The sequence below is a fragment of the Hemiscyllium ocellatum genome, chromosome 13 (assembly GCF_020745735.1).
Source record: "Hemiscyllium ocellatum isolate sHemOce1 chromosome 13, sHemOce1.pat.X.cur, whole genome shotgun sequence".
In the NCBI taxonomy this organism is placed as follows: domain Eukaryota; kingdom Metazoa; phylum Chordata; class Chondrichthyes; order Orectolobiformes; family Hemiscylliidae; genus Hemiscyllium; species Hemiscyllium ocellatum.
This window is the reverse complement of record NC_083413.1, coordinates 46557550-46584906: the sequence shown is the minus strand read 5'-3', so window position 1 is coordinate 46584906 and position 27357 is coordinate 46557550. Positions and strand designations below refer to the sequence as shown.

Below are 27357 nucleotides of genomic sequence, written 5' to 3'. Positions count from 1 at the left end.
ACTGACACCTCAGTCACCTGCCCTGCCTTATTTCCCAAGAGTAGGTCAAGTTTTACACATTCTCTAGTAGGTACATCCACATACTTAATCAGAAAATGTTCTTGTACACACTTAACAAATTCCTGTCCATCTAAACCTTTAACACTATGGCAGTCCCAGTCGATGTTTGGAAAATTAAAATCACCTCCATAATTACCCTATTATTCTTACAGATAGCTGAGATCTCCTTACAAGTTTGTTTCTCAATTTCCCTCTGACTATTAGGGGGTCTATAACACAATCCCAGTAAGATGATCATCCCTTTCTTATTTCTCAGTTCCACCCAAATAACTTCCCTGGATGTATTTCCAGGAATATCCTCCCTCAGCACAGTTATAATGCTATCCCTAATCAAAAATACCACTTCCCCTCCTCTCTTGTCTCCCTTTCTATCCTTCCTGTAGCATTTATAGTGCTGGAAAAGCACAGCAGGTCAGGCAGCATCTGAGGAACAGGGGAATTGACATCTCAGGCATTAGCCCTTCATCAGGAATGAGGCTTGAGAGATAATTGGGTGAGGGGTGTGGGGTTGAGGGGCAGGTAGCTGGGAAAGCAATAGGTTGATGAAGGTGAGGGAGAAGGTGATAGGTCAGACGGGGGAGTGATAGACAGGTCAGGAGGGCTGTGCCGAGTTGGAGGCTTGGGACTGGGATAATGTGGGAGGAGGGGAAACAAGGAAGCTGATGAAATCCACATTTATCTCATACGGTTGCAGGGTCCCAAGGCGGAAAATGAGGCGTTCCTTCAGCAGGCATCGGGTGATAACAGTTTGGCGGTGGAGGAGGCCCAGGACCTGCATGTCCACGACGGAGTGGGAGGGGGAGTTGAAGTGTTCAGCCACGGGGCAGTGGGGTTGGTGGGTGTGGGTGTCTCTGAAATGATCTGCAAGAAGTCGTCCTCAGAGGAGAGTACACCGGGTGCAATGGATGCAGTAGATGACATTGGTTGAGGTACAGGTAAATTTCTGATGGATTTGAAAGGATCCCTTGGAGCCTTGGATGGAGGTGAGGGGAGTGGTGTGGGCGCAGGTTTTGCTCTTCCTGTGGTGGCAGGGAAAGGTGCCAGTAGTGGGTTGTGGGCTGGTGGGGGTGTGGACCTGATAAAGGCACAAATGTCAAACAAGTAATTTGCATCTGTCTTCTCCATTGAGGAAATAAGTATTGTATTGGAAATTGTTTGGAATGCAGATTAAAAAAAAATTAAAGGAAAATTACTGGAAAAAATAATGATTTGGAGATGCTGGTGTTGGACTGGGGTGTACAAAGTTAAAAATCACACAACACCAGGTCATAGTCCAACAGGTTTATTTGGAAGCACTAGCTTTCGGAGCGCTGCTCCTTCATCAGGCAGTTGTGGTATAATGAGTCTCAAATCTGATAGATGCCCTCGACCTGATTGCTTTCACACAAATGTGTAAAAAAAAACCCAACTGCAGTGCTGGTGGCCATATTGGTTTTGATCTTCTGGAATTTGCTAAATTCTTGAACAGTCCATGTAGGTTGGAAGTTTGAAATGTAACCATCCTTTCAGTTAGGGGGTCAGCCGTGATCATATTAAATGGCAGATTAGGTTTGAAAGGCTGAATTGCCCATTCCCACTATTGGTTTCTGCATTTCTATGTTTCGATCCTGAAAATGACCCATTTCTGCCTACTTTCTGTTTCATGCTACCTTATCAATCCTTTACAAATGCTAATATGTTACTTTCTAAACTATGAGTTCTTATTTTGATGTGGCATCTTGTACTTGGATTTCTGGAAGAGATTTGACACCACGTGAGCAGGTTCCTTTTTACATGTGTTGCTTGTTGCTTTCTTAACAAACTCCAGTACATTAGTAAAACATTGTTTCCCTTTAACAAAACCATGCTGGCTTTGCCTAACTGCATTGAGATTTTACAAGTATCTGCTACAAGCTCCTTAATAATAGATTCCAGCATTTTTCCTGTGATTGATTTTAGCCTAGTTGGTCTATGGTCTCCTTTCAATCTCTTTCCTTCCTTGAATAGAGGAATTGCAACTTTTTTTGTTGTAATCTGGTGAGACTTTTCCAGAATATAGGATATTTTGGAAAATTGGAAGAAATGCATGAGCTATCTCAGCAGCATTTCTTTTGAAATCTTAAGATGAAGTCCAGTAGAACACGGGGACTTGTCAGTGTATGGTTCTAATAACTTTCTGAGTACCCTTTCTTGGTAATTGTAATTTTTTGAAACTCTTCCCTTTTACTTGATTTAATATTATTTCTGTGATACTGGTTTTATCGTCCATTAGCACAGATAGATGTAAATATCTGTTCAGTTCATCCACCATTTCCTTACTCTTCATTATTAAGAGGAATTGATATGACTTAAGAGTGTGAAGTACAAACATGATCTTATTGAGAATGGCACAGACGACTCAGTGAATAGCATAACCTACTTCTACGTTTATTGCTAATCTTCTTCAGTGCTGCAGAATTGAAAGCACCCAAGTGTTGTCTGCCTTTCAACTGTAACTTCCACAGAAAGCACAGAGAAATGGCCTTAATTGCAATTTACACAATTTCTCTGATCTTCTGCATTCCTGCTCAACCTGGCTGCACGGTGCACAAAGCGACAAAAGAAAACAATACTTAATGTTAGCAGCTTCCTTTAAGATTTCAAGTTAGACAATGAACAAGTCTGCCCTTGTCCCATTTTACAGGTATTAATTCCACTATGAGCACATCCATGTAGTCTACTCCCTGTATTGGGCAGTCATGTTGAGCACTTGCAAGTCACCAGCTGCAACTTTGACAGCCAAACCCAGTTGTTTGGAAGGGGCTGAGTTGTGGGATCTCCAGTGTGACTTTGGTTCAAGTGATTGTTCAATGTGTATTTCATATCCAAAAACCGGTCTGAGGTGCAATTTCTCTTTCTCATTACATATGTTAGCAGGATATCTGCTGTGTCTTCACCTTTTCCTGCTGAGAGTGATGAAAGTTTGCAATAAAATTTTTACAGCTTCCTTGTCAGCATTCAAAATATCAATGCAGAGCTTCCTGCTGGCCTTTACCGACTTAGTCTGGAACCAATTTGTTAATGTAGAGAAAAGGTTAATGAAAACATAGCAATCATATTGGCAATAAAATTCTTTGTTGGCATTTCCTGCCAAACGCATTGAGCTTCTGACCTTGCAAGCATTATTTTTAAGCTTACAGTCAAATGTGCCCCATACCACTCTATCTTTTCAAACTAAAATTGTTAGAGAGAGGTTACTTGGAAATTATCTATGTTACTGGTGCTATTTGCTTTTTTGATTATTTCTTTTGTTGAGGTTAATTTCAGAAACCAAAAAAAAAACTCCTGCCTAGAACTGGTTCAGACTCCTAAAGGCAGATACAAACAAGAAGCTACTCTACCAAGCAATCAATATTCAGTCCATTAATTGTGGACTTTCTGCTGTTGTCAAATGCCACAATCTTGCTTGCAGATTGCCATTTCTCTAAGTCTCCCCTGGGATACAGCTGTTATATTTGCCTCTTTCTTCAGCAGTAATACTGAATTTATATAGCAGCAGTAGCATAACAGCTGGGAGTAAAACATACTCATTTGACACAGACATACAGGACTGATCTTTAGCTCCCAAGGTGGCAATATAGAGGCAGGGAAATTCTTGCTTCCACAAAGCCAGCTCAGGAGAAAGTTCACCAAATGACATAATTTTTGTTGCTGGGCCTAGAATGATTTTGGTGGAAGTTGGGTTTACCATCTCAGCAAAGAATTCAAGAACAGCTTCTTCCCTGCTGTTATGAGGCTTTTGAATTGACTTCTCAAATGTTAATCCTGATCTCTCTTTCTCTCTGCACCTTCTCTGTGGCTGTAACATTGTATATACAGTCTGTTCTGCTGCCCTGATGCACTCTGTATGATATGATCTGCCTGTATAGCTCGCAAATCAATACTTTTCACTATATTTTGATACATGTGATAACAATAAATCAATCAATCAAAAATTCACATGCAGTCACAGGATAGCAAGTGCCAAGACAGGTTGACTGAAAGGCAGCCTCAGATTTCCAATACTTTGTTTTTTTTAAATTAACATTTTCAAAAAAGAAAACATAGCCCTGAACCCTCCCACATCAACCACATGAACTTTCCATGCCCCATCAATGCAAATGCATGTCATCTTATGCCCCTATCCATTGCCCTGACTCCTCTTACCCACTCTGCCAACCCTTGCCTTCCACATCTAAGGGTCCTCTATATCATCCTTTGATTGCCTGTCATGCCCTCCATGCCAGTCTATTCCCCCTCCACCCACTCCTCAACCCTCTGTAACACATATGCAAACTTAGTCATAACTCATGCCCATCAATGCTCTCCTTCAGCCATCCTTTGTGTTTGCAACCTGCCTGCCAAGTCACCCAGTAACCAAGTTCCCACTGTATATTGATGAATTCAAAATGTAAAAATACACTCATTGATAAAAGCAATTCATAATATTTAAGTTCTGTGAACTGCTTAATTCCTTACAAAAACATGCATTTGTATTCATTGTGCCACTTAACAGGCTCTATAATCTTTGGGAGCTGTCACTGAAACTGTTAACTGGAAGAAACCTCACTAGGATAGATTGTGAACTTGTGCAGCACAAATCCTATAATGATAACTCTTAAGCTGATGTCAATAGATAGAGTGAAATAGTAAACAGTTTCTTAGCACTTCAGTTTGTTTTCAAAGTGTAAAACCTTCAACTTGTGTGTTGGACTTTACACCAGTGAAAATTGGATCAATTCTTCATGAACCTTGGATGTGCAAATTACAACCTGCTCCATTCCCTACTCCCTGCCTCCCCGTTTCATGTAAGTAGTAACTGCTAGGTTCAGGGTGTCGCTTCCAGAATCAGGGTTCGAGTGCCATTTTGGCTTTGCCTCAGACCTTCTATGTCTTTTTAAAAAAAAATGCAGGCCTTAAAAATTTGCATGTTTAAAAGCTGTAAGGAATGTTCATTTCCAAATATTTCAAAATACTTGGAAACTGTTAATGTTCACCTCATTATTCTTATTTCTTGGCTTATCTTTTTTGCCTTTTTAGAACTATACAAAATTTAGTTCATGTCACCAAACCTCAAACAGGATATCTACAGGATGCTTGGTGCATGAATTAACCCTTTCTTATCAAATTAAAAGAACCGAAGTCAGAAGCAAAGCATATACTGAAGATGAATTTGTTATTTCAGAATCAAAATATCACTGCCATGGTGATCCCACTCTGACACCATGTAGTATGTTCTAGCATTATATGTATGCAATGAGATATGGATTGAATTTAATCTAAGAACTGTGGTAGGTATCCGTACTCCTAAACTTGTACAGACATTACAGAGTGATCTTTGGATACAGCCTGTGTCCAGGTGCTTACAACGCAGAATGACTGTGGCTTACAGTTATATTTGACACCAGGTATAGCCTCATCTACATGCTGGGTTTGTTTAAGGGATGTGAAGCTTAAGCTAATAGCATTACACTCTGCGCTAAATGATTAGTGAATCCACATAGTTGTACACAGGATAACATAGTAATTTGAACATAAAATAAAATAGATAGTATTAATTAGCAATAACATTGTTGAGGTTTGAATGCATTTTTAATTGGAGCCTTTCTCCAGAACATTATTGTCTTTTCTTGTCAAGGCAATATTGGAGGTGAGTGGAAGAAAGACCAGAAAGATGCTTTTATTTAAAGTTTCATTTAGTTTCTACTAAAGAACTTTGAACTATTGTTGCTTTGGTCTGATCTCCCTGTGTGTATTCCCTCTTTGACAAATGTAGCTGACTTGCCAAGGTCTGTGATGATGCTGCCCCTTTAACAAGGTTATGTTGTCCTTGGGTTTTTTTTTGAGATGGATTGTAAAGGCAAAGGTTGCATTATGTCTGGAATTGCCTACTTTAAAACAATGGCAGGAGAGTGGCCAGTTTTCCCAGTTCAAGTTTTTCCTATATTAGTTTAGTATTTAGCAAGCAGTTGAACATTGCTTGGGACCTAGAGAAGCTGCTACACTGAAAAGAGGTTCCATGCTTCAAAAGAGGGATTGCTTGACCATTCTCTCTGAAATCTGTCCTGCCTGTAAGAACCTGTGTTTGAATTTACCTTTTGCTAAGAGATGTATCTCTGTGATATTGTGGGAATTGGAACAGCTTCATTAAGTTGCAATAGAGTTAGTTGTGTTGTCAAATAAGTTGTTATTCTAAATTCTGCTTTCTTTAGTTCGTGTTTCATCTGTAGTGTGTAAATAAATTCTGTTTTGCTTAAAGCCGAGTGGTTTGACCAGCTGCATCACTCCTAGAATATCCACTTCACATCTGCCTTTAAAATAAGAACAATTAGAGTCTGTGCTACCTTCTTAAAATGTTTTGATGGGGTCTGGCCTGGTCCATAGCCGGTCCCATGTGACTTTCTACTGATACCTGAAATTCTGCTTTTGGTTAATGTGTTTTTTTTGTAGAGTTTGTGTGCAAAACTAAGTTTATTTATAAATCCTGGGCCAGTGCTATGGCTTTTAACGCTCAATTCACACAACGGTTTACAACAATGCTAGCAGATTTTCTAACAGGAATAGTGAATATTTTGAAGGTGAAAACTTGTGAAATATTTGTAAAGTTTGAAGCCTTATGGTACTTAAAAATTACAATGATCTTTTGTTTGATAACTGAACGAAACAGTTACAGGAAATGATTTACTTTTATGTGTATTTTTCTGCAGTATTTCAATTGGGATCAGTTATGTTTTGGCTGGGAGTGAAGCTTTTGCTGAGCTTTTGCAAATCAGGTAAGTGAAAGAAGATTTATACACAAATCATTAAAATAAAACAAAGAACTGTGGATGCTGGAAATCTGAAGAAGAATAGAAAATGCTGGAGAAACCCAGTAGGTTAGGCAACAGCTGAGGTGAGAAAGCAGAGTTAAACTTTCAAGTTCAATGACCATTTTTCAGAACTAATAATAACTAGGAAAAGTTAGTATAAATGCTGAAGACAGGGGGTAGGGTTTGAGGCAATATGTGAGGAGTGAGCAGATAGGTAAAGGTGGTCCAGTGACAGTTAGGCAAACAAAGGTTGGATAATGGTAAGCTGCAGAGGAAGTAAAGCTGATCATAGGGACCATAAGTAAGTGAAAATGGGTTGGCTGTGATTGTCAGGGGCTGAGGTATAACGTTGGTTTAAGGGCCTAGAAGGTGTACAGGCTGTAAAATTATTGAACTTGATAATGAATCCTGATGGTGCAGGGTCTTCAAGGAAAATGAGATGCCACCATGTTCCCTGACCAACATTTCTGTCGCAACCCTATTGCAGTTTTCCAGCAAAGCTCAGAAAAGATAGTGCCTCATTTTCCACTTGGGGACTCTGTGACTTTTAAGACTCAATATTGAGTCCTGAAACAGTTTTAGAGCCTGAGCATCACTTTCCCTGCCCTTGACCTGCCTCCACACTTCAGGTCCAATTATGACATGGGCTGCTTTCAGCACAGCCTATCCTTTTTCACCTATATATGGTCTTCTTTATCAGCTTTACTTTCTCCCTGGCCTACATTATCTATCCCTGGAGAAGGGTCATGGAATTCAAAATATTAACTCTACTTGTTCTTCACAATTGTTGCCAGGCCTGCTGTGTTTCTCTGTAATTTCTGCTTTCTTGCATTTTTGTTTGACTTTCTATATCAATTGGCTAATACATTACATTTTGTTTTAAAGAATTAAAGCAGAGTTTGAAAGGAATGCCCCAGAATAAAGCAGCTAAAAATCACGTGCATTTTGAAAGTATTCTTTTTATTGTTTGGCTATGATTTTAGGATGTGCATAATACTTGATTGCTGCTGGTTGATCTGACAATGAGTAATAATTTAAATGCATTCAGAGTTTCTTCAAATATTTAAACAGGAAAAGTGTAGTTCTCTAAGGAGTGAGTCTTGAGAGTTAATTATGGGAAATATGGAAATAGTGAATGAATTGAATAGCTACCATTCTTCACTACCACATCTAAGATTATGGTATTCCTGCTAAATGGGGAACATATCCAAATGAATAGAAGATTGATTAGCTAACATGAAACAGATGTGAGGCATAAATGGTTAATTTTGGATTGGCATGAAGTAACAAATAGTGGAATAGAGATCAATGCTGGCCACTCAGCTAATCGCAATCTTTATAAATTCCCGGGACATATCAGGTGTTTCACAGAATTCTGTGGGAAGCTCGGGAAGGGATTGCTGAGTCCCTCGCTGAGATACTTGTATCATTAACAGTCATGGGTGAGATACTGGAAGAGTGGAGGTTCACAATATAGTGCCATTATTTAAGAAAGGATGTTGGAAAAGCCAGGGACCGGTGAACGTTAGGGCAGTGGTGGGTAAGTTGTTGGAAGGGATCCTGAGGGAAAGGATTTATATGCATTTGGAAAGGTGTGGACTAGTTAGGGATAGTCAACATAATTTTGTGTGAGTGAGATCATAGCTCACTAATTTGGTCAGGTTTTTTGAAGAGGTGACAAAAATGATTTATGAAGGCAGAGCAATAGACATTATCTGTATGGTCTTCAGCAAGCATTCTGCAAGGTTCTTGTTAGTAAGGTTAGATGACATAGGATCCGGGGAGCTAACTAATTAAGTACAAAATCAACTTGAAGATAGGAGGCAGAAAGTAGTGGTGGAGGGTTGCTTTTCTGGCTGGAGGCCTGTGACCAGCAATATGCTGCAAGGATTGGTGCTTTTTGTCCTTTATATAAATTACTTGGACGTGAATATAGGAGGTACAGTTAGTAAGTTTGCAGATGGCACCAAAATAGTTGGTGTAGTGGGCAGTGAAGAAGATTATCCCAAAATATAATGGGACCTTGATCAGATGGACTATTGGGCTGAGAGGTGGCAGATGGAGTTTAATATAGGTACATTTGAGGTGTTGCATTTTAGTAGGGCAAACCAGGGCAGGACTTGTACAATTAATGGTAGAGCCCTTGGATTGTTGCCGAACAGAGAGACCTAGGGATGCAGGTGCATAATTCCTTGAAAGTGGAGTCACAAGAAGATAGGGTTGTGGTGAAGAAGGTGTTTGACACACTTGCTTTCATTGGTCAGAACATTGAGTAATAGGAGCTAGAAAGTCATGTTATGGATATACAGGACATCAGTGAAGTCGCTTTTGGAATACTGCATTCAGTTTTGGTCATCCTGCTATAGGAAAGATATTGTTAAACTCAAGCGGGTGCAGAGAATATTTACAAGAATGTTCCTGGTACTGGAGGGTTTCAGTTATAGGGAGAGGCTGAATAGGTTGGGGCTTTTTTTTCCCTGCACCATCGGAGACTGAGGGGGACCTTATAAAAGTTTGTAACATAATAAGGGGCATGGATAGGGTAAATAGACTAGGTTTTTACCTCAGGTGGAGAAATCTAAAACTAGAGGGCATAGGTTTAAGGTGAGAGGGGAAGAATTTTAAAAAGAACCATAGGGGCAACCTTTTCATGCAGAGGGTGGTACATGTATGGGATGAACTGTCACAGGAAGTGGTGGAGGCTGGTACAATTACAACATTGAAAGGCATTTGGATGGGTATATGAACAAGAAGGGTTTAGACGGATATGGGCCAAATAGTTGCAAATGGCTGTAGGTTCGATTGGGGTTTCTGGTCAGCACAGACGAGTTGGATTGAAGGGTCTGTCTCAGTGCTGTATGACTTGGATGAAGGGACCAAATATGTCGTTATAAAATTTGTCAAGGGTAGAAAAGTAAGTTGTTATAGATATGGATAGTTTATATGAGTGGCAAATATTTGGCAGGTAGAATATACCACAGAAAATGTGGATGCTTTCTCTGTGGCAGGAGACTAGAAAAGCAAAATATTATTTAAATGCAGGGAGATTACAGCATACAAGAATCTGGATGTCCTGATGATGCATTACAAATAAGTTATGTGCAAGTTGCCATTTATTGCAAGCATAAGGTTTTTTAAAATTCATTCACAGGAGTACACATCACTGGCTGGGCCAACCTATATTACCCTCCTTTAATCGTCCTTTCAAAGGTGTTGCTGAGCTGCCTTCCTTACCTGCTGTAGTCCTTGGGCTGTAGGAGCACCCACAGTAAGGTTAGAGAGGGAGTTTGACCCAGTGACAGTAAAGTAACAAAAATGTAGCTCTGAGTCAGAATGGTGAATGGCTTGGAGGACATCTGCAGGGGATGCATTTGTGCCCCATATTTCAGGAAGGATGGACTGACCATGGAGCAGATTCAGAGAAGGTTCACAAGAATGGTCCCAGAAATGAAAAGCTTAATGTATGAGGAACGTTCGAGGACTCTGGGTCTGTACTCGATGGAGTTTAGAAGGGTGAAGGGGGAGCTAATAGAAACTTACAGAATACTGAATGGCCTGGACAGAGTGGAAGTTGGGAAGGTGTTTCCATTGGTAGGAAAGACTAAAACTTGAGGGCACAGTCTTAGAGTAAAGAAGACCTTTTAGAATGGAGATAAGGAGAAATGTTTTCAGCCAGAGTGTGGAGCATCTATGGAATTCACTGCCACAGAAGGCTGTGGAGGTCAGGTCATTGAATATATTTAAGACAGAGGTGGATTCTTGCTTGGCAAGGGGATTAAGGGTTTCTCCCGCTTCCTCCCCATAACCTTTGATCCCCTTGACAATCAAGAATCTACCTATCTCAGTCTTAAATATATTTAATGACCTGGGGTTGAGAAACTTATCAGCCATGACTGAATGGTGGAGCAGACTGAACTGGTCCTCACCCTGAATAATTTCTCTTTTCAATCCTCCCACTTCCTCCAAACTAAAGGAGTTGCCATGGGCACCTGCATGGGCCCCAGCTATGCCTGTCTCTTCGTAGGATATGTGGAACAGTCCATCTTCCGCAACTACACTGGCACCACCCCCCACCTTTTCCTCCGCTACATCGATGACTGTACCGGCGCTGCCTCGTGCTCCCACGAGGAGGTTGAACAGTTCATCAGCTTTACTAACACCTTCCATCCCGACCTCAAATTCACCTGGACTGTCTCAGACTGCTCCCTCCCCTTCCTAGACCTTTCCATTTCTATCTCGGGCGACCGACTCAACACAGACATCTACTATAAACCGACTGACTCCCACAGCTACCTGGACTACACCTCCCCACCCTGCCCCCTGTAAAAACTCCATCCCATATTCCCAATTCCTTCGTCTCCGCTGCATCTGCTCCCAGGAGGACCAGTTCCAACACCGCACAGCCCAGATGGCCTCCTTCTTCAAGGACCGCAGATTCCCCCCAGACGTGATCGACGATGCCCTCCACCGCATCTCCTCCACTTCCCGCTCCTCCACCCGCCACCAAGACAGAACCCCACTGGTTCTCACCTACCACCCCACCAACTTCCGTATACAACGTATCATCCGCCGTCATTTCTGCCAACTCCAAATGGACCCCACCACCAGGGATATATTTCCCTCCTCTGCCCCTATCAGCGTTCCGCAAAGACCAATCCCTTCGTGACTCCCTCGTCAGGTCCACACCCCCCACCAACCCAACCTCCACTCCCGACACCTTCCCCTGCAACCGCAGGAAATGTAAAACTTGCGCCCACACCTCCACACTCACTTCCCTCCAAGGCCCCAAGGGATCATTCCATATCCGCCACAAATTCACCTGTACCTCCACACACATCATCTATTGCATCCGCTGCACCCGATGTGGCCTCCTCTATATTGGGGAGACGGGCCGCTTACTTGCGGAACGCTTCAGAGAACACCTCTGGGATGCCCGGACCAACCAACCCAACCACCCCGTGGCTCAACACTTTAACTCTCCCTCCCACTCCACCGAGGACATGCAGGTCCTTGGACTCCTCCACCGGCAGAACATAACAACACGACTGCTGGAGGAGGAGCGCCTCATCTTCCGCCTGGGAACCCTCCAACCACAAGGAATGAACTCAGATTTCTCCAGTTTCCTCATTTCCTCTCCCCCCACCTTGTTTCAGTCGGTTCCCTCAACTCAGCATCGCCCTCCTAACCTGCAATCTTTTACCTGACTTCTCCGCCCCCACCCCACTCCAGCCTATCACCCTCACCTTGACCTTCTTCCACCTATCACATCTCCATCGCCCGTCCCCCAAGTCCCTCCTCCCTACCTTTTATCTTAGCCTGCTTGGCACACTCTCCTCATTCCTGATGAAGGGCTTATGCCCGAAACGTCGAATTTCCTATTCCTTGGATGCTGCCTAACCTGCTGTGCTTTAACCAGCAACACATTTTCAGCTCGAATGGCTGAAAGGCCAATTTCAGCTCCAATGTCTTATGCTGCCCTTTTCCTTCAAGGTGCTAGAGATCTTGGGTTTGGAATGTGAGTCACTATGATGAATCTTGTATGCACTGCTCCCACTGTGGAGAATGTGAAAGTAGAAGTTAACGGATAAGATGACAGTCACTATCTTCATCCTGGATAGTGTCAAGCTTCTTGAGCGCTGCTGGAATTGCACTCATCCAAGCAAGCGGGGTGTATTCCATCACTGCCTCGGTTTGTGACCTGTAGCTGGTGGAGTCAGAAAGTGAGCTACTCACCATAGAATGGCCAGCCACTAAATGGCCTTTGCAGCTACAGCATTTTTATGGTCCACTTCAGAATATGGTCAATGGTAACATCCAAAATGTTGAGACTAGAAATGCTGTTGAACATGAAATGGTGTTGGTTAAATTCTGTCTTATTGAGATGGCTTTTGGTACTTGTGTAGCATTGATTCTAATTGCTACTTGTCAGCCCAAATCTGGATAGTGTCTGGGTCTTACTGCACAAAAATATGAGCTGCATCAGCATCTGTGGAGTTGCGAATAGTGCTGAACTTGATGGAACCTTCAGCAACAATGGTGGAGTCCAGCGCATTGATGTAAACTTCTGACCTCATGATGGAAGGAAGATAATTGATGAAGCAACGGAAGATGTTTGGGTCTAAGACAATACCATGATAGATTCCTGCAGAGATATCCCTGGAGATAAGATGGTTGATCTGTAACAACCATGACAATCTTGCTTTATCCCAAATAAGTCTCCAACCACAGGAGAATATTTTTCTCCTGATTCCTATTGGTTCCAGTTTTGCTATGGTTCTTTAATATCATTTGCAGTCAAATGCTGCCTTTATGTCCAGGGCAGTTAACTCACCTCTGGAGTTCAGCTCTTTTAGCAGTTGTTTGGACCATCCCTGTAATGAGGTCAAGATATGCGTGGTTCTGGCTTAACCCAAACAGAGCATCACTCATCAGGTTATTGTTAATCAATTGACTCTTGATAGCATTATTAATGGCCCCTTTCATCACTTTGCTGATGACTAACAATAATCTGATAAAGCGGTGATTGGCCAGGATGGATTTCTTCTGTGTTTTATGCAAAGGACATACCTGGGAGGTTTCCACATTGGACGTCAACCATTTGGCATTTCTGGGTGACAGTGGTTGCAAATGCATTAGCCTTAGGAGAAAGTGAGGACTGCAGATGCTGGCAAATCAGAATCGAAAAGGGTGGTGCTAGAAAAACACAGCAGGTCAGGCAGCATTTGAGGAGCCGGAGAATTGACATTTTGGGCATAAGCCTTTCATCAGAAATGTGGAGGGGGAAGGGTGCTGACAGATAAATTGGAGGGTGAGGGGAGAGGGAATGATAGCAGGTGACAGCTGCAAATGGGGTTAACAATGATAGGTCAATGGGGAGGGTGGAGTGGATAGATGGGAAGGAAGATGGACAGGTAGGACAGTTCAAGAAGGTGGTGCCGAGTTGGAGAGTTGGCTCTGGTATGAAGTGGCGGGAGGGGAGATTCAGAAACTAATGAATCCAACGTTGATGCTGCATGGTTGAAGAGTCCCAAGGCGGAAGATGAGGCATTCTTCTTCCAGTTGTCGGGTGGCTTAGATTTGGCAATGGAGGAGGCCCAGGACTTGCATGTCCTTGGGGAGTGGGAGAGGGAGTTGAAGTGATCTGCCACAGGGTGGTGGGATTGTTTGGTGTTTGTGTATCCTAGAGATATTCCCTGAAACATTTCACGAGTTGGCGTGCTGTCTCCCCAATGTAGAGGAAACCACATCGTAAGCAATGGACACAGTAGATGAGGTAGTTGGATATGTAGGAAAATGTCTGCTGGCTGTGAAAAGATCCTTTGGAGCCTTGGATGGAAGTGGGGTGGAGGTTTTACATCTCCTGCGGTGGGGAGGGAAGTTGTCAGGTTTGGAGAGAGGGTTGGTGGGGGATGTGGACCTAACAGAGTCGCAGAGTGAATGGTCTCTGCAGACAGAGGTGGGGAGGGAAATACATTTTTGGTGATTGGATCTGATTGTAGGTGGCGGAAATGGCAGAGGATAATGCACTGTATTCGGAGATTAGTGGGGTGGAAGGTGAGGACCATCCTTATTGCGGCTGGAATTAGAGGGCAAAGGTGAAGGAAGTGGAGGAGATGCACTGAAGGGCATCATTATCATGTGGGAGGGGAAATTGCAGTTCCTGAATTAGGTTGTGCTGGGCTCCACTGTTGTTGCAAATAAGGATAATCTGGAGTCTCCTCCTCCTGCTCATTGCTTAATTGCCCAACACTATTCATAAGTGGACGAGACAGGATACTGACCTTAATTTGGTCAATTGCTTGTGGGCTTGTTTAGCCTTGTCTGTTTCATGCTGCTTCTGCCGTTTGGTGTGTTGTTGACACCACATTTCAATGTAGGCTGATGTTGCTCCTAGGATACTCTCCTGCACTCTGCATTGAACCAGCGATCACATCTCATGATTACTGCTAATGGAAGTGTGGGGGATGTTGGGCCATCAGGTTGAGAATTATGGTTGAATACAATTCGTATTTGCTGATGCCCACAGTTTCTCATGGAGGTGATTTTATTTAAAGAGAAAAGGTCTTGAGGGGACCTGACAGGATGGTTGCTGAAAGGACTTTTCCCTTTGTGGGAGAGATGAGAATTTGGGGTCACAGTTTAGAATAAGAGGCTTCCCATTAAGATCGAGATTACGAGGAAGGGTTTTCTTTTGAATGATCAAGGGTCTATGGAATTCTTCTCCCCAAAGAGCACTAGAACTGAGTCATGTAATATGCTAAAGTAAAAATAGGTTCTTGACTAATAAAGAAGTCAGAGTTTGGGAGTAACCAGGTAATGGAATTCAGGTTCCAACCAGATCAGTCATGATCACACCAAATGGCAGAACAAGCTGAAGAGATAAAGATGCTGCCTGAACTGCTGTGCTCTTCCAGCACTACTAATCCAGAAGCTGAAGAGATATCCTACCTCTGCTCCTGATTCATATGTTTGCCTGCTGTATCTGAAATTGGCAAGTTTACTTCTGAGTCTTACTCAATGCTACATTGTGGAAAAGCTCAAAGTTTGTTTATTTTGTATATTTTAAGAAATTCCAAAAGCAAACTTTGAATTAAAATGAGATTAAGGATGTGAGTGAGGAGGGAGATGATTAAATCCTGGTGAAATTTGTTGCCTTGATAACTTCTTGGAAACATTTAATTCTTGCTTTCAATTCTCATACTCAAACTTAATGAGGTAAATTATCTTGTATCCTATTACTAAATACGCTATCACCCATGAGTATGTGGTATTAGTACTATATTTGAGCAAGCTTAATTAAATAAAAATAAATTATCTTGCTTCGCTCCTAAAGGTAACATTAAATTTAATATACATACACCACAGTTCGAATCAATCTATCACCATGAGAACATTTTAAACTGTTCTGTAACTAAGAAATGTAGTCACCAGTTGAAATTTGAATGTGCATGTGGCACTTCTGCCATCCCATTGATGCCCAAGTTTGCCTGATTTTAACTAGACCGCTTGAATTTGCAAATCAGAGTCTGATGTCTGTGGAGGGACTCAGATTGTAATTTTCAGATTCAAAAGTATCAGCTGTTGATTGACCTGAAGGAACTATGAGTAGTCACATGAAACAGATGAGGGAAGTTTAACTTACTTTCGTGGACTAGGAAGAACAGAACTACTTTTACTATTTTCATATTAGGATGATTAAGCAGTTTGGATCAGAAATTGGCTAGCTGAAAGAAGACGGAGGGTGACAGTTGATAGGAAATATTCATCCTGGAGTTCACTTACTTGTGGTGTACCACAAGGATCTGTTTTGGGTCCATTGTTGTTTGTTATTTTTATAAATGAGCTGGATGAGGACATAGAAGGGCGAGTTAGTAAGTTTGCAGATGATACTAAGGTTGGTAGGGTTGTGGATAATGACAAAGGATGCTGTAGGTTACAGAGAGGCATAGATAAGCTGCAGAGTTGGGCTGAGAGGTAGCAAATGGAGTTTAATGCGGAAAAGTGTGAGGTTATTCACTTTGGAAAGATTACCAGGAATGCAGAGCATTGGGCTAATGGTAAGATTCTTGGTATTGTAGATGAGCAGAGAGACCTCAGTGTCCAGGTACATAGATCCTTGAAAGTTGCCACCAGGTTGATAGGGTTGTTAAGAAGGCATATCGTGTGTTAGCTTTTATTGATAGAGAGATTGTGTTTTGGAACCATGAAATCATGCTGCAGCATGGCCAGATTTGGAGTATTGTGTACAGTTCTGGTCACTGCATTGTAGAGAAGATGTGGAAGCTTTGGAAAGGGTTCAGAGGAGATTTACTAGGATGTTGCCTGGTATGGAGGAAGGTCTTAGGTGGAAAGGCTGAGAGACTTGAGACTATTTTCTTTAGAGAGAAGAAGGTTGAGAGATGACTTAATTGAGACATAGATAATCAGAGGATTAGATAGGGTGGACAGTGAGAGCCTTTTTCTTCTGGCAGTGGCTAGCACGAGGGGACATAGTTTTAAATTGAGGGGTGATAGAAATAGGACAGATGTCAGAGGTAGTTTCTTTACTCAGAGTAGTAGGGGCATGGAACGCACTGCCTACAACAGTAGTAGACTCACCAAGTTTAAGGGCTTTTAAACGGTCATTGGATAGGCATATGAATGAGAATAGAATAGTGTAGGTTAGGTGGCTTCGGATTGGTTCCACAGGTCGGCACAACATCAAGGGCCAATGGGCCTGTACTGTGCTGTAATGGTCTATGTTCTCTATAAACATGCACAAAAGCATTCTCTGGGATTGTCTCCTGTTCACTCTAGGCTTGACCTATTGATTGGTTCGGTGTTGTAAGTCTCTAATAATTGGCAAGCTGCGTTAAGGAGCCCAGCTTGCCATCTCAGCTCACAGGCAATGCTAAGCAAAAGAGTAGGTGGTTTAGGGAAACCTCCAGTGCTGGCAAGGCCATTCTGTCAATTTCATGCGGACAGCAAATGGAAGTCAAAAAGTGGCCCTTTCATTATAGAGAGTACACAAATGTGGAATATAGAGCCCCTAATCTTTCATTAGGAATTTAAACTCCTTTATAAAATTTTAAGAAACAGAGTACATAATTCTGTTTGGATAAGGTTGAATTTACTTTAAAATTTTTGCTAACTGGTCAGTTAAAATTGACTAGAAATTCAGTGTGCTATACATGTTCTTATAAACACTAAGATTTCAGCCAGTTAATTTATGTGAATATTAAACATCTGGGAGTTAGCCTGTTCAAACACATTGGAATCAGTTTTAACTTTTACTGCTAAATATCACCGTAATGAAGCACACAATGGAACTGGAGGATTGCATGCTCCTCACAGAACTTGTTGAATTTCCCTTTCATTTGAATGCAAAGAAAACCATTCCCTGGTGTGATCCTCCCTATCAGATTTTCCTTTTTGCATTCCACCCACATACTGCAGAAAAACAATGACCTATCCTATTCTATACAATCATCTGTTTTTTCTAGCAACAGATCTTTAAGGGTGAATCAACAAGCTGAATTTTTGATCAGACCTGTGATGTAGGTGCTGAATTGGAATTATTTACACAGCTGTGGGAGTTTCATACAACCCAAAGTGACAAGACTGATGGAGTACTACCTGTAGTTGGTGCACTTCATTGTTTCTGAGAATGACTAGGATAAAAAAAAGACATAGCTTTGCAGTAATGTTACAGACCAATGACCAAAGACCTGTGATTGAACAAAAAAAGCTGACCATTGTTACGAGTTGTGCTTATTTCAAAATATATGAATACTTTCAACATTTGTAATCTGTTCAAAAGGTTTTAAATAAAGAAGTGGCTTAGGGCGTTTCCTAATATGTTAAGACCATGTATCTACCCAGAATTCTAAATAATGGTTTAATACTTGTTTGATCCTTACCCTGTGATTTGACCCTATTCAACTTGTGTTTGCATTGTAGAAATTTCAGTTTTTTTCTTATGAGGGCTACTTTTCGAGGTCTATACCTGATATGGGTACTGCATCACCATTAATGAAACACCGCACAACACTGACATGGAAATGCACCCATCTCTTGCCAATATTTTATCCATACTGTAGAAATCACCGGAAATAAGTGAAAATACACTTGCTCTTTGGACTCGAAAGATTCCTTTCTATATCTAATAATAGCAAGGAGGTATATTTATATGAGGAGCTGATGTAAGTTCAGTCTTGATGGAGACAGGCCAGTAATCAACATGTGACAATATAATCTGTGTAAGCCTGGCTTAATTTTGGTTCTGTAAAGACTGGCTATGCTACTCAGTGGTGAGAATCCTAGCATGATTATTTAAGTGACTTTTTTAACCATTGATCTTTTTGTATCTTCTTTTTGACAGCCACTTTACATATTATTTTAACCTATTGCATGTTAAGTTTGTGCGTACTTCATTTTTTCCTCAAACAATAGTAATATGATAGTTTGAATAGAATATGTAATCTACCTTATGTATGTTAGTGTCATGGTGAAGTTGACGACCATAAGCTTTAGTTGTAACTTTTTCAGATATCATTGGGCATGTACGGAATAATAAACAAGAGCCAATATGGGTTCAGTGAAAGCATATTATATTTGATTATCTTGATTGAGTTTTTTTTGAAAAATAAACTTACATGCACAGCATTTATTGCCCATTCATAATATCCATTGAGAAAGAGCAGCTTGCTCAACTCTATCAGTTAGGACTCAGTCATATTTCTCTGGGCCTGGAGTCTCACACAGGCCAGACAAGGTAAGGACTGTCCATTTCTTTTCCTGAAGGCGCATTATTGAAGCAGATGAGTATTTAGGACAAATGATAGTTTGGTGGTCACCATGACTCCAACTAGTTTTCAGTTCTAAATTGCACTGATGTTTAAAATCATTAAAGCTTTCAAAAGCTTTACTTAGAAATCATAAAATCTAGATGGAATGAATATCTAGATGAAATGAATAGAGAAGTTGTTTCGAATGTCTAAAGGGTCATTCATCAGAGGGCTCATATTTAAGGTGCTGTGAACATTTGGTTCATAATTCATACATTTTTAGAACATTTTGTTCTGGAATTAAAGTTTTAACTTTTTTAAAAGGCATCTAATTGAGAAATTGTGAAGGTATCCTGAACAAGCAACCCCAGATTGAATACAATGAAAAGGCAAGCTGTATTTGATTTACAAAATCAGGGTTGATAGTGAAAAGTTTAATCAGTGAATGATCCATCTTTGAAGCTTATAATGGAGTCAGGGATTCAAGAGAAACAACAATACAACTTTATTAGCAACATGAATTATTTATACACGTTGCAGAACTGAGGCATTGAATTGCATGAAAAATAATTTGTTTGTATTTCTGTTTATATCATCCCAAAACGTGCCAAATTGCCAGAGACTGAGATTTCAGTTGGAGCCTTCAGTAGAACTTTGTTTTATTTCATTTATCTATGTGTGCTTGCTATCAGAAACAAACAGTTCAGTGGGTTTTGGTGAGAGAATTGCAGCTGGGAGGTTTGCTCCAGAATATTGAATCTACATCCAGCTGGTAGGGGGAGAAAACTACATTGATCCTCATTGACATTTGGTCTTTTTGTAAATAATTGACTTGGAAAGGGTGATACAAAAGCTGGTGAGGGGAGGAAATGATGACTGAGGAAAAATAGCCCATGGATATCCAGGATGTCCAATGGAGCTATATTGTTCACATTCATAAACTTCAGAAAGTTGGAGGATCACTTTGCCTGAAGCGAATGGAATCATTCCCATGTAATTTGTAACTCAATATATAGTTGAAATATGATGGACAACTAAAAGATATTGCAGATGGCTGTGGCATAATGTTTGGGTTGGTCCTCAAAAAAGTGAATCAACCTTCAAGATATTGTAAGTTAGAACTTTTAAGAGGTGTGGGCAAATACCTTGAATTAATTTTATAGCGTGAGCTATAATGTTAAGTTAGGGGTGGTTGTTTGGTTTAATTTCTTGTTGTGTAACATTAAGGTTTTGCTTTTAAAAACTATGACATGCATGGCACTGTCAATTAATTCTTGGATATTCAGATTTCTTCTTTAAACATTAACCTTTAATCATTAGTAGTCCATAACAGGATCACACCAAAGGTGATTAGCTAAACATCTCAAGGCAACATGTATAAATGTTTCTACCTAGTGAGGAGTTCACATTTAAAACATGCTGCCTCAGATTCATGCTGAAAGTTTTAGTAATTAATTACAAAATAAATTTGGTTATATACTTGAAAATATTGTTGTATATGTATAGGGAAAGAGCTGGGGATGGGATGAATTGAATAGTTCTTCAAATGAACTGATGCAAACTTGACAGATCGAATAGCCCCTTGCTATGATTTCAGAATTAAAGTATTTATTTGAGAATTTAGGGGGTCCATTGTGAATTTTTTTCGGGCAATGTGTTTGTGGCTCCAAACCAGTCATATGAAAGTTCAGCAAATGCCAATCTAGAACACTTGTCAAAATCATCTGCAAATGATTAGTAATGAAACCTTTCCAAAGGTTCAGTAGGATATAAAGATTTTTGCAAAAAAAATATGATTTATCTAAGGTCTCTTGTAATACAAAGTTTCGCTATACCTAAGGGAAAAAGGCAGGAAATTGTAAACTCAAAGCTCATGTTGTTTGACAAGACTGTGTTATCAAGGACAGCTGTAATACAAATCAACCAAATTTATATTATTTGCTTTGACTTGCATCCTCAATTAATTACACTTCAGCTAGTGGTAGGGCTGCCTTCTCATATAAACAAAGCTTATCTTTTACATCTCATTTGGCTGGTAAGAGAAGTTGACCTGTAGCAAAGTCACAACATCTGCGATGAAGCTGCTCCTTTAACAAGGTTATGCAGTCCATGGCTTTTTTGTTCAGAGGTCGTAAAAGCAGTGATTCTGAAAAGTCTGGGTTTGAAGGGTTTTACAGCCAGTTTGATTATAGCTAACAGGCACCACCTCAAGCAGAAGGCTTTCAAGTTTCAAGAAAGGAACAAAATGATTCACAATTTGAAGACGTTGAACTCAATATTAAATCCAGAAAGCTGTAAAGTGCCTAGTCTGAAGGTGAGATGATGTTCCTCCAATTCACTGGAACATGGCAGCATGCCGAGGACAGACAAGTGGCCACGCAAGCAGGACACTATGTTAAAATGACGGCTGCAGGAAGGTCTGGGTCATGCTTGTGCACAGGCCAGAGGTATTCCGCAAAGCAGTCACCCAGTCTGCGTTTGGATTCTCCAATGCAGAGAAGACCACATTGGGCGCAGCGAATACAATACACCAGATTGGACGATGTACAAGTGAAACACTGTTTCACCTGGAAAGACTGATTTAAGCCCTTGGATAGTGAGCAGGGAGAAGGTGAAGGGGCAGCAGTTGCACCTTCATGGTTACATGGGAAAGTGTCATGGGTGAGGGGGAGTGGTGTTGGTGGGTGCGGAATGGAGAAGGGTGTTCCAGAGTGAACGATCTCTGTGAAATAAACATAGGAGGAGAGAGGGGAAGATGTGTTTGGTGTGGCATTCTGCTGGTGTTGTCTGAAATGACGGAGAATGACCATTTGAATGCAGAGACTGGTGGAATGAAAAGTGAAAATGAAGGACCCACTCATGCTGTTGTGAGTGACAGGAACAGGCGAGGGTGGAAGCACGGGTGAAAGGTCAGATGCGGTTTAGGATCCTGTCACCACAGAGGGTATGGAACCACAGTCATGGAAGAAGCAATCCATGTTAGCAGTGCTGTTTTGGAAACTGGCATCATGCAAACAGGTGTGACATAGACGAAGGAACTGGGAGAATGGGATGGAATCCTTGCATGATGTGGATCAACTGTTATTTAGCAGCAGAAGCATATTGAGAAACTGAAATAAATAAACCTTAGCAACTTCACAACTTACATTATATGGAGTTATTTTCTAAAATTGAAGCTGGTGTTACAAAATTTGCAGTTTTTGTTTATTTCTCAATTATCATGTTAAATTGATTTGAGAATCCCTTGTGCCTACTTCTGAGAAGTTCTTCCAAATTTAGCACAGTTTAGGCACTTTACTAGGCAGTGCTGGGCCTTCTCCAGCCTTAAGGACCTTGGGGGAAGAAATCTTAGAAGCTAGCAACTGTTTCTATGTCAGCAGCATTACTGAGTAGGTGGTAGCTATAGTTATTAACATGTACACTAAAGGCCCAGAACCACCAAGTGACCCACGCCACAACTGAGTGATGGCTGGAGGGGGTTATGGTCTGGGGTTGTGGGGGAGGGTCAGCAGCATGGTCCAGGATGGCCCTCAGCAGGCATAGTGAGCGCCTCACTCACCACTAGTTGAATTCCAGGAGCGGCAGAGTGTAGCCCTTCAACCTTTTCTAATCAAGTTGTTCAGAAACATTGTTATACATTTCAGTAGCAGGTGGGACTTGAATCCAGTCTCCTCGGTCAGAGGTAGGGTCACACGAGGCTGAGTTTGCTGCCCTTAAGTAAGCACTAATTTATTGATTGCAGCAGTTCACCACTGCCTTCTCAAGGGCATTTAAGGATGGGCAATAAATGCTAAGAATACCCACTTTCCATGAGTGAATAAAAATTAAATTAATCATCACTTAAGTACCTTATTTGTCAGTAAGCCTGGAAGACTGACCATGAATTTTCCTAGTTAAAAGTCATACAACACCAGGTTATAATACAACAGGTTTATGGAAAGCACTAGCTTTCAGACCTGATTAAGGAGCAGCGCTCCAAAAGCTAGTGCTTCCAAATAAACCTGTTTGATTATAACCTGGTGTTGTGTGATTTTTAACTTTGTCCACCCCAGTCCAACGCCGGTTCCTCCACATCATGAAGTTTCCTGTTCTGAGCTTAATTTGGCCAGAGGCAAGAAAGCATAGAGTTCGCACTGTTCAGTTAAATGCACCTTGCCACCAGCCTCATTTCAGGAGAGAGCATTAAATTCCACCTAACATTTAGTGTCTCACTTTAATGTGTTTATGCATTTTTGTGTTTTCTATCTTAAATTTGTAAGAAAGTCAAAACTATGGTCAGATTCTGTGAGTTGGTCATTATCTCGATTTGCTATAACAGATCACTGCCTGTTTTATTTCCATGGGAACAAGATTGAATTTTTGAACTCATTAAACTTGATTATATTCATTCTGTGCATTAACATTCCTGAACAATAGAATAAATGTACTTCATTTTAATGAGAATGAAAATACTGCATTTCCCCTGAACTCTACTTCAGTTTCCTAATAATCCTTCTAATAAGAGAAGATTTACTTTGAGATTAAATGCAGCAGAGTTACGATGTTGTTTGTTTAAAAACTTCTTCTTGCAGCCTCACTCCATGTTCAATTGGATATAACCAATGTTTCTTATTGAATTGTTAATACTTAAGGGAATAGCTCCACGTATGTAAACTTAAATGAATATATAATTACAATTTTTTCTGTCCAAGTACTTAGCAAAACGATTTCTTTGAAAGAAAAATGTGCATTTGTAATGTACCTTTAATATTCTCAGGACATTTCATCACTTTAATTATAATATTATGGTGGAAAAATATCTGTAAGGTGCGTTTCACGTCTTTGAAAGCTGGGTGGCTGTGGTAATACTTACATACATGTTGCAGTTTTGAGCAAGGGATAGTGCTGACAGAAACTCTAAATTTTCTTCTCATCATAACTAATCATGAAACATTCTCAATCTCACTCCCACCTCTGTGGTGCTGCCTTCTGCCCTGTACGACTGACACTTGTAAGGAACTGCAACAGCCAATTTATGCAGAACAAAGTCCCAAAAAGCAACAACCAATCAGATAACTAACATGCTAATCTACTTCAGTCTGAATCAGGGATAAATGTTAATTAAGACATCAGGAGAACTCCGATGCTTCTCTTTCCTTACTGCCATAGGCCCCACCACCAAGGATATATTTCCCTCCCCTCCCCTATCAGCGTTCTGGAAAGGCCACTCACTCCATGACTCCCTTGTCAGGTCCACACCCCCCACCAACCCAACCTGCACTCCCGGCACCTCCCCATACAACTGCAAGAAATGCAAAACTTGCACCCACACCTCCCCCCTCACTTCCCTCCAAGGCCCCAAGGGATCCTTCCATATCCGTCACAAATTCACCTGCACCGCCACACATATCATTTACTGCATCCGCTGCACCCGATGTGGCCTCCTCTATGTTGGGGAGATGACGCCTACCTGCGGAATGTTTCAGAAAACACCTCTGGGACACCGGCACCAACCAACCCAACCGCCCCGTGGCTCAACACTTCAACTCCCCCTCCCACTCCACCAAGGACATGCAGGTCCTTGGCCTCCTCCATCGCCAGACCATGGCAACACGACGCCTGGAGGAAGAGCGCCTCGTCTTCCGCCTAGGAACCCTCCAACCACAAGGGATGAATGCAGATTTCTCCAGTTTCCTCATTTCCCCTCCCCCCACCCATCTCAGTCCCAACCCTTGGACTCAGCACCGTCTTCTTGACCTGCAATCTTCTTCCCGACCTCTCCGCCCCCACCCCTCTCCGGCCTATCACCCTCACCTTAACCTCCTTCCACCTATCACATTCCCAACGCCCCTCCCCCAAGTCCCTCCTCCCTACCTTTTATCTTAGCCTGCTTGGCACACCTTCCTCACTCCTGAAGAAGGGTTTATGCCCGAAACGTCGATTCCCCTGCTCCATGGATGCTGCCTGACCTGCTGCGCTTTTCCAGCAACACATTTTTCAGCTCTGATCTCCAGCATCTGCAGTCCTCACTTTCTCCTCCTTGCCACAGGCAGAAAGCAGGGTGCTGTGAACGGTTGTTGTTCAGACTGAACAGTGCAGAATCTTTCTTTGCACTATCCATAGGCTGAAATTCCTTGGTAATTGTTTAAAAGTCCAACTTTTTACTTTGGTAGGAAAACTTGAGAGCCAATATTGAAAGGCAGTTGGTTTATCTTGTGCTGAAATAAGGTTGAGCGTTTCACAGGTAGATAAGGTCATTAAGAAAGCATTTAGCATGCTTGCATTCATTGCTCAGACGTTTGAGTATAGGTGTTGGGTCATCATGTTGAGGTTGTACAGGACATTGGGTGAGGCCTCTCAATTCTACGTACAATTCTGGTTGCACTGCTGCAGGAAGGATATTATTAAGCTGGAGAAGGTTCAGAAAAGATGTACTAGGATGTTGTTGGGACTGGAGGATTTGAGTTACAAGGAAATTCGATAGGCTGGGACTTTTTTCTCTGGACCGTAGGAGGTTGAGGAGTGAGCTTATAGAAGTTTATAAAATCATGAGGGACATAGAGAAAGTGAATGGCAAAGGCTTTTTCCCTTTGGGTGGGGAAATTCAAAACCAGGGGACATATTTTTACACTGAGGGGAGAAAGACTTAAGCGAGATCTGAGGGGCAACCTTTGCACAGCGAGGGTGATTCGTTCGTGGAATGAACTGCCAGAAGAAATGGTAGGTGCAGGTACTGTTCCAACATTTTCAAGATACATGGATGGGTGCGTGAATAGGAAAGGTTTGGAGGGATATGGGCCAAATACAGGTAAGTGGGCCGAGTTTTTAGTCTGGAAACTTAGTCAGCATGGAAGAGTTGAACCAAAGGATCTGTTTCTGTGCTGTATGACACTTTGACTCCAAGTATACCTCCTCTCATAGCATCATTTTGAGTATAAAAGACTAAAAAGGCAGTAACCTACATTTTGACTCTCAGCGCCTGGCAGCTGAAATGCATAAAGTCATAGAGCTGTACAGCAGGGAAAGAGATTCTTCGGTCCAACTTGTCCATGCTAAGCATATATCCTAAATAAATCTGGTCCGAATTGCCAGCATTTGGCCCATATCCCCTCAACCCTTTCTGTTCATATAACTATCCAGATGCCTTTTAAATGTTGCAATTGTACCAGCCTCCAGCACTTCCTCTGGCAGCTCATTCCATACGCACACCACCCTCTGCATGAAAAAGTTGCCCCTTAGGTCCCTTTTATATCTTTACCCTCCCATCTTAAACCTATGCCCTCTCGCTTTGGACTCCCCCACCCTGGGGAAAAGACCTTGTCTATTTATCCTATCCATGTCTCTCATGATTATATAAACCTCTATAAGGTCACCCCTCAGCCTCTAATGCTCCAGGGAAAACAACCCTAGGCTATTCAGCCTCTCCCTGTAGCTCAAATCCTCCAACCCTGGCAACTTCCTTGTAAATCTTTTCTGAACCCTTTCAACTTTCACAACATCCTTTCTATAGCAAGGAGACCAGAATTGCAGTATACACCATTAACATGGAAACTCTCCCTAATCTCCTACATCCAACAGAAAGAGCAATCTCTCTTCTAAAGACCACCTTTGCACCTTAACAGCCTACAGACCCATAAAATAGCACAATCTTACTTATGTTTAAAAAAAAACACTGCTTCAGGCTCACTTAGTACCCATGTTTTATATTTCTATTTTTTAATCAAGAGATTGATCTCAATAAAACATATAATCAAACAAAAGCCCACTCTACTCAATGTTGTAGATTTACAAAACAGGCAGTAAGGTTACATTTAAGCCACTTAGCTGCTCCCCATGTAGGCATCTCCAAGGTCAGCTCTGAATATTGCAGTGTGTTAATCTTTTTTTTTAGACAACCTCTGATGTCCAAGGATACTTGAAATCAAACAGTCAGCTGAGCAAATCCACGGCTATGTCAGACAGCAGTGTGGGTTTATTTCTGTTTTTCATCTTCAAATGTATCTTATATTTTGGAAGCTCTTTCATAGATTTCATACAAAGTTCCCAAGGTGGGCTGGATGGAAATAAAAACAATTGTTGGAAAAACTCATCAGGTCTGGTAGCATCTGCGAGGAAAAATCAGAGTTGATGTTTCAGGTCCAGAGCATCCTTTTCAGGACAATGGAAATCCTGCCTGGGGTCCTGTCATTTAATGTAAAGTTTAAAAATAATAAAAATACAGAAAACATCATTTAACCCTCACTTCC

The 27357-nt window shown here is 41.4% G+C and overlaps 1 protein-coding gene across 1 annotated transcript in view; it reads left to right on the top strand.

The window, feature by feature from the left end:
* The window catches only part of si:ch211-51h4.2 (uncharacterized), a 328912-nt gene that overhangs the window by 100387 nt on the left and 201168 nt on the right, over positions 1 to 27357 (top strand). Inside the window, exon 7 of the mRNA XM_060833912.1 lies at positions 6765 to 6830. Within this exon, the coding sequence (XP_060689895.1) occupies positions 6765 to 6830 (66 nt within the window). The remainder of the gene's footprint in view (positions 1 to 6764; positions 6831 to 27357) is intronic.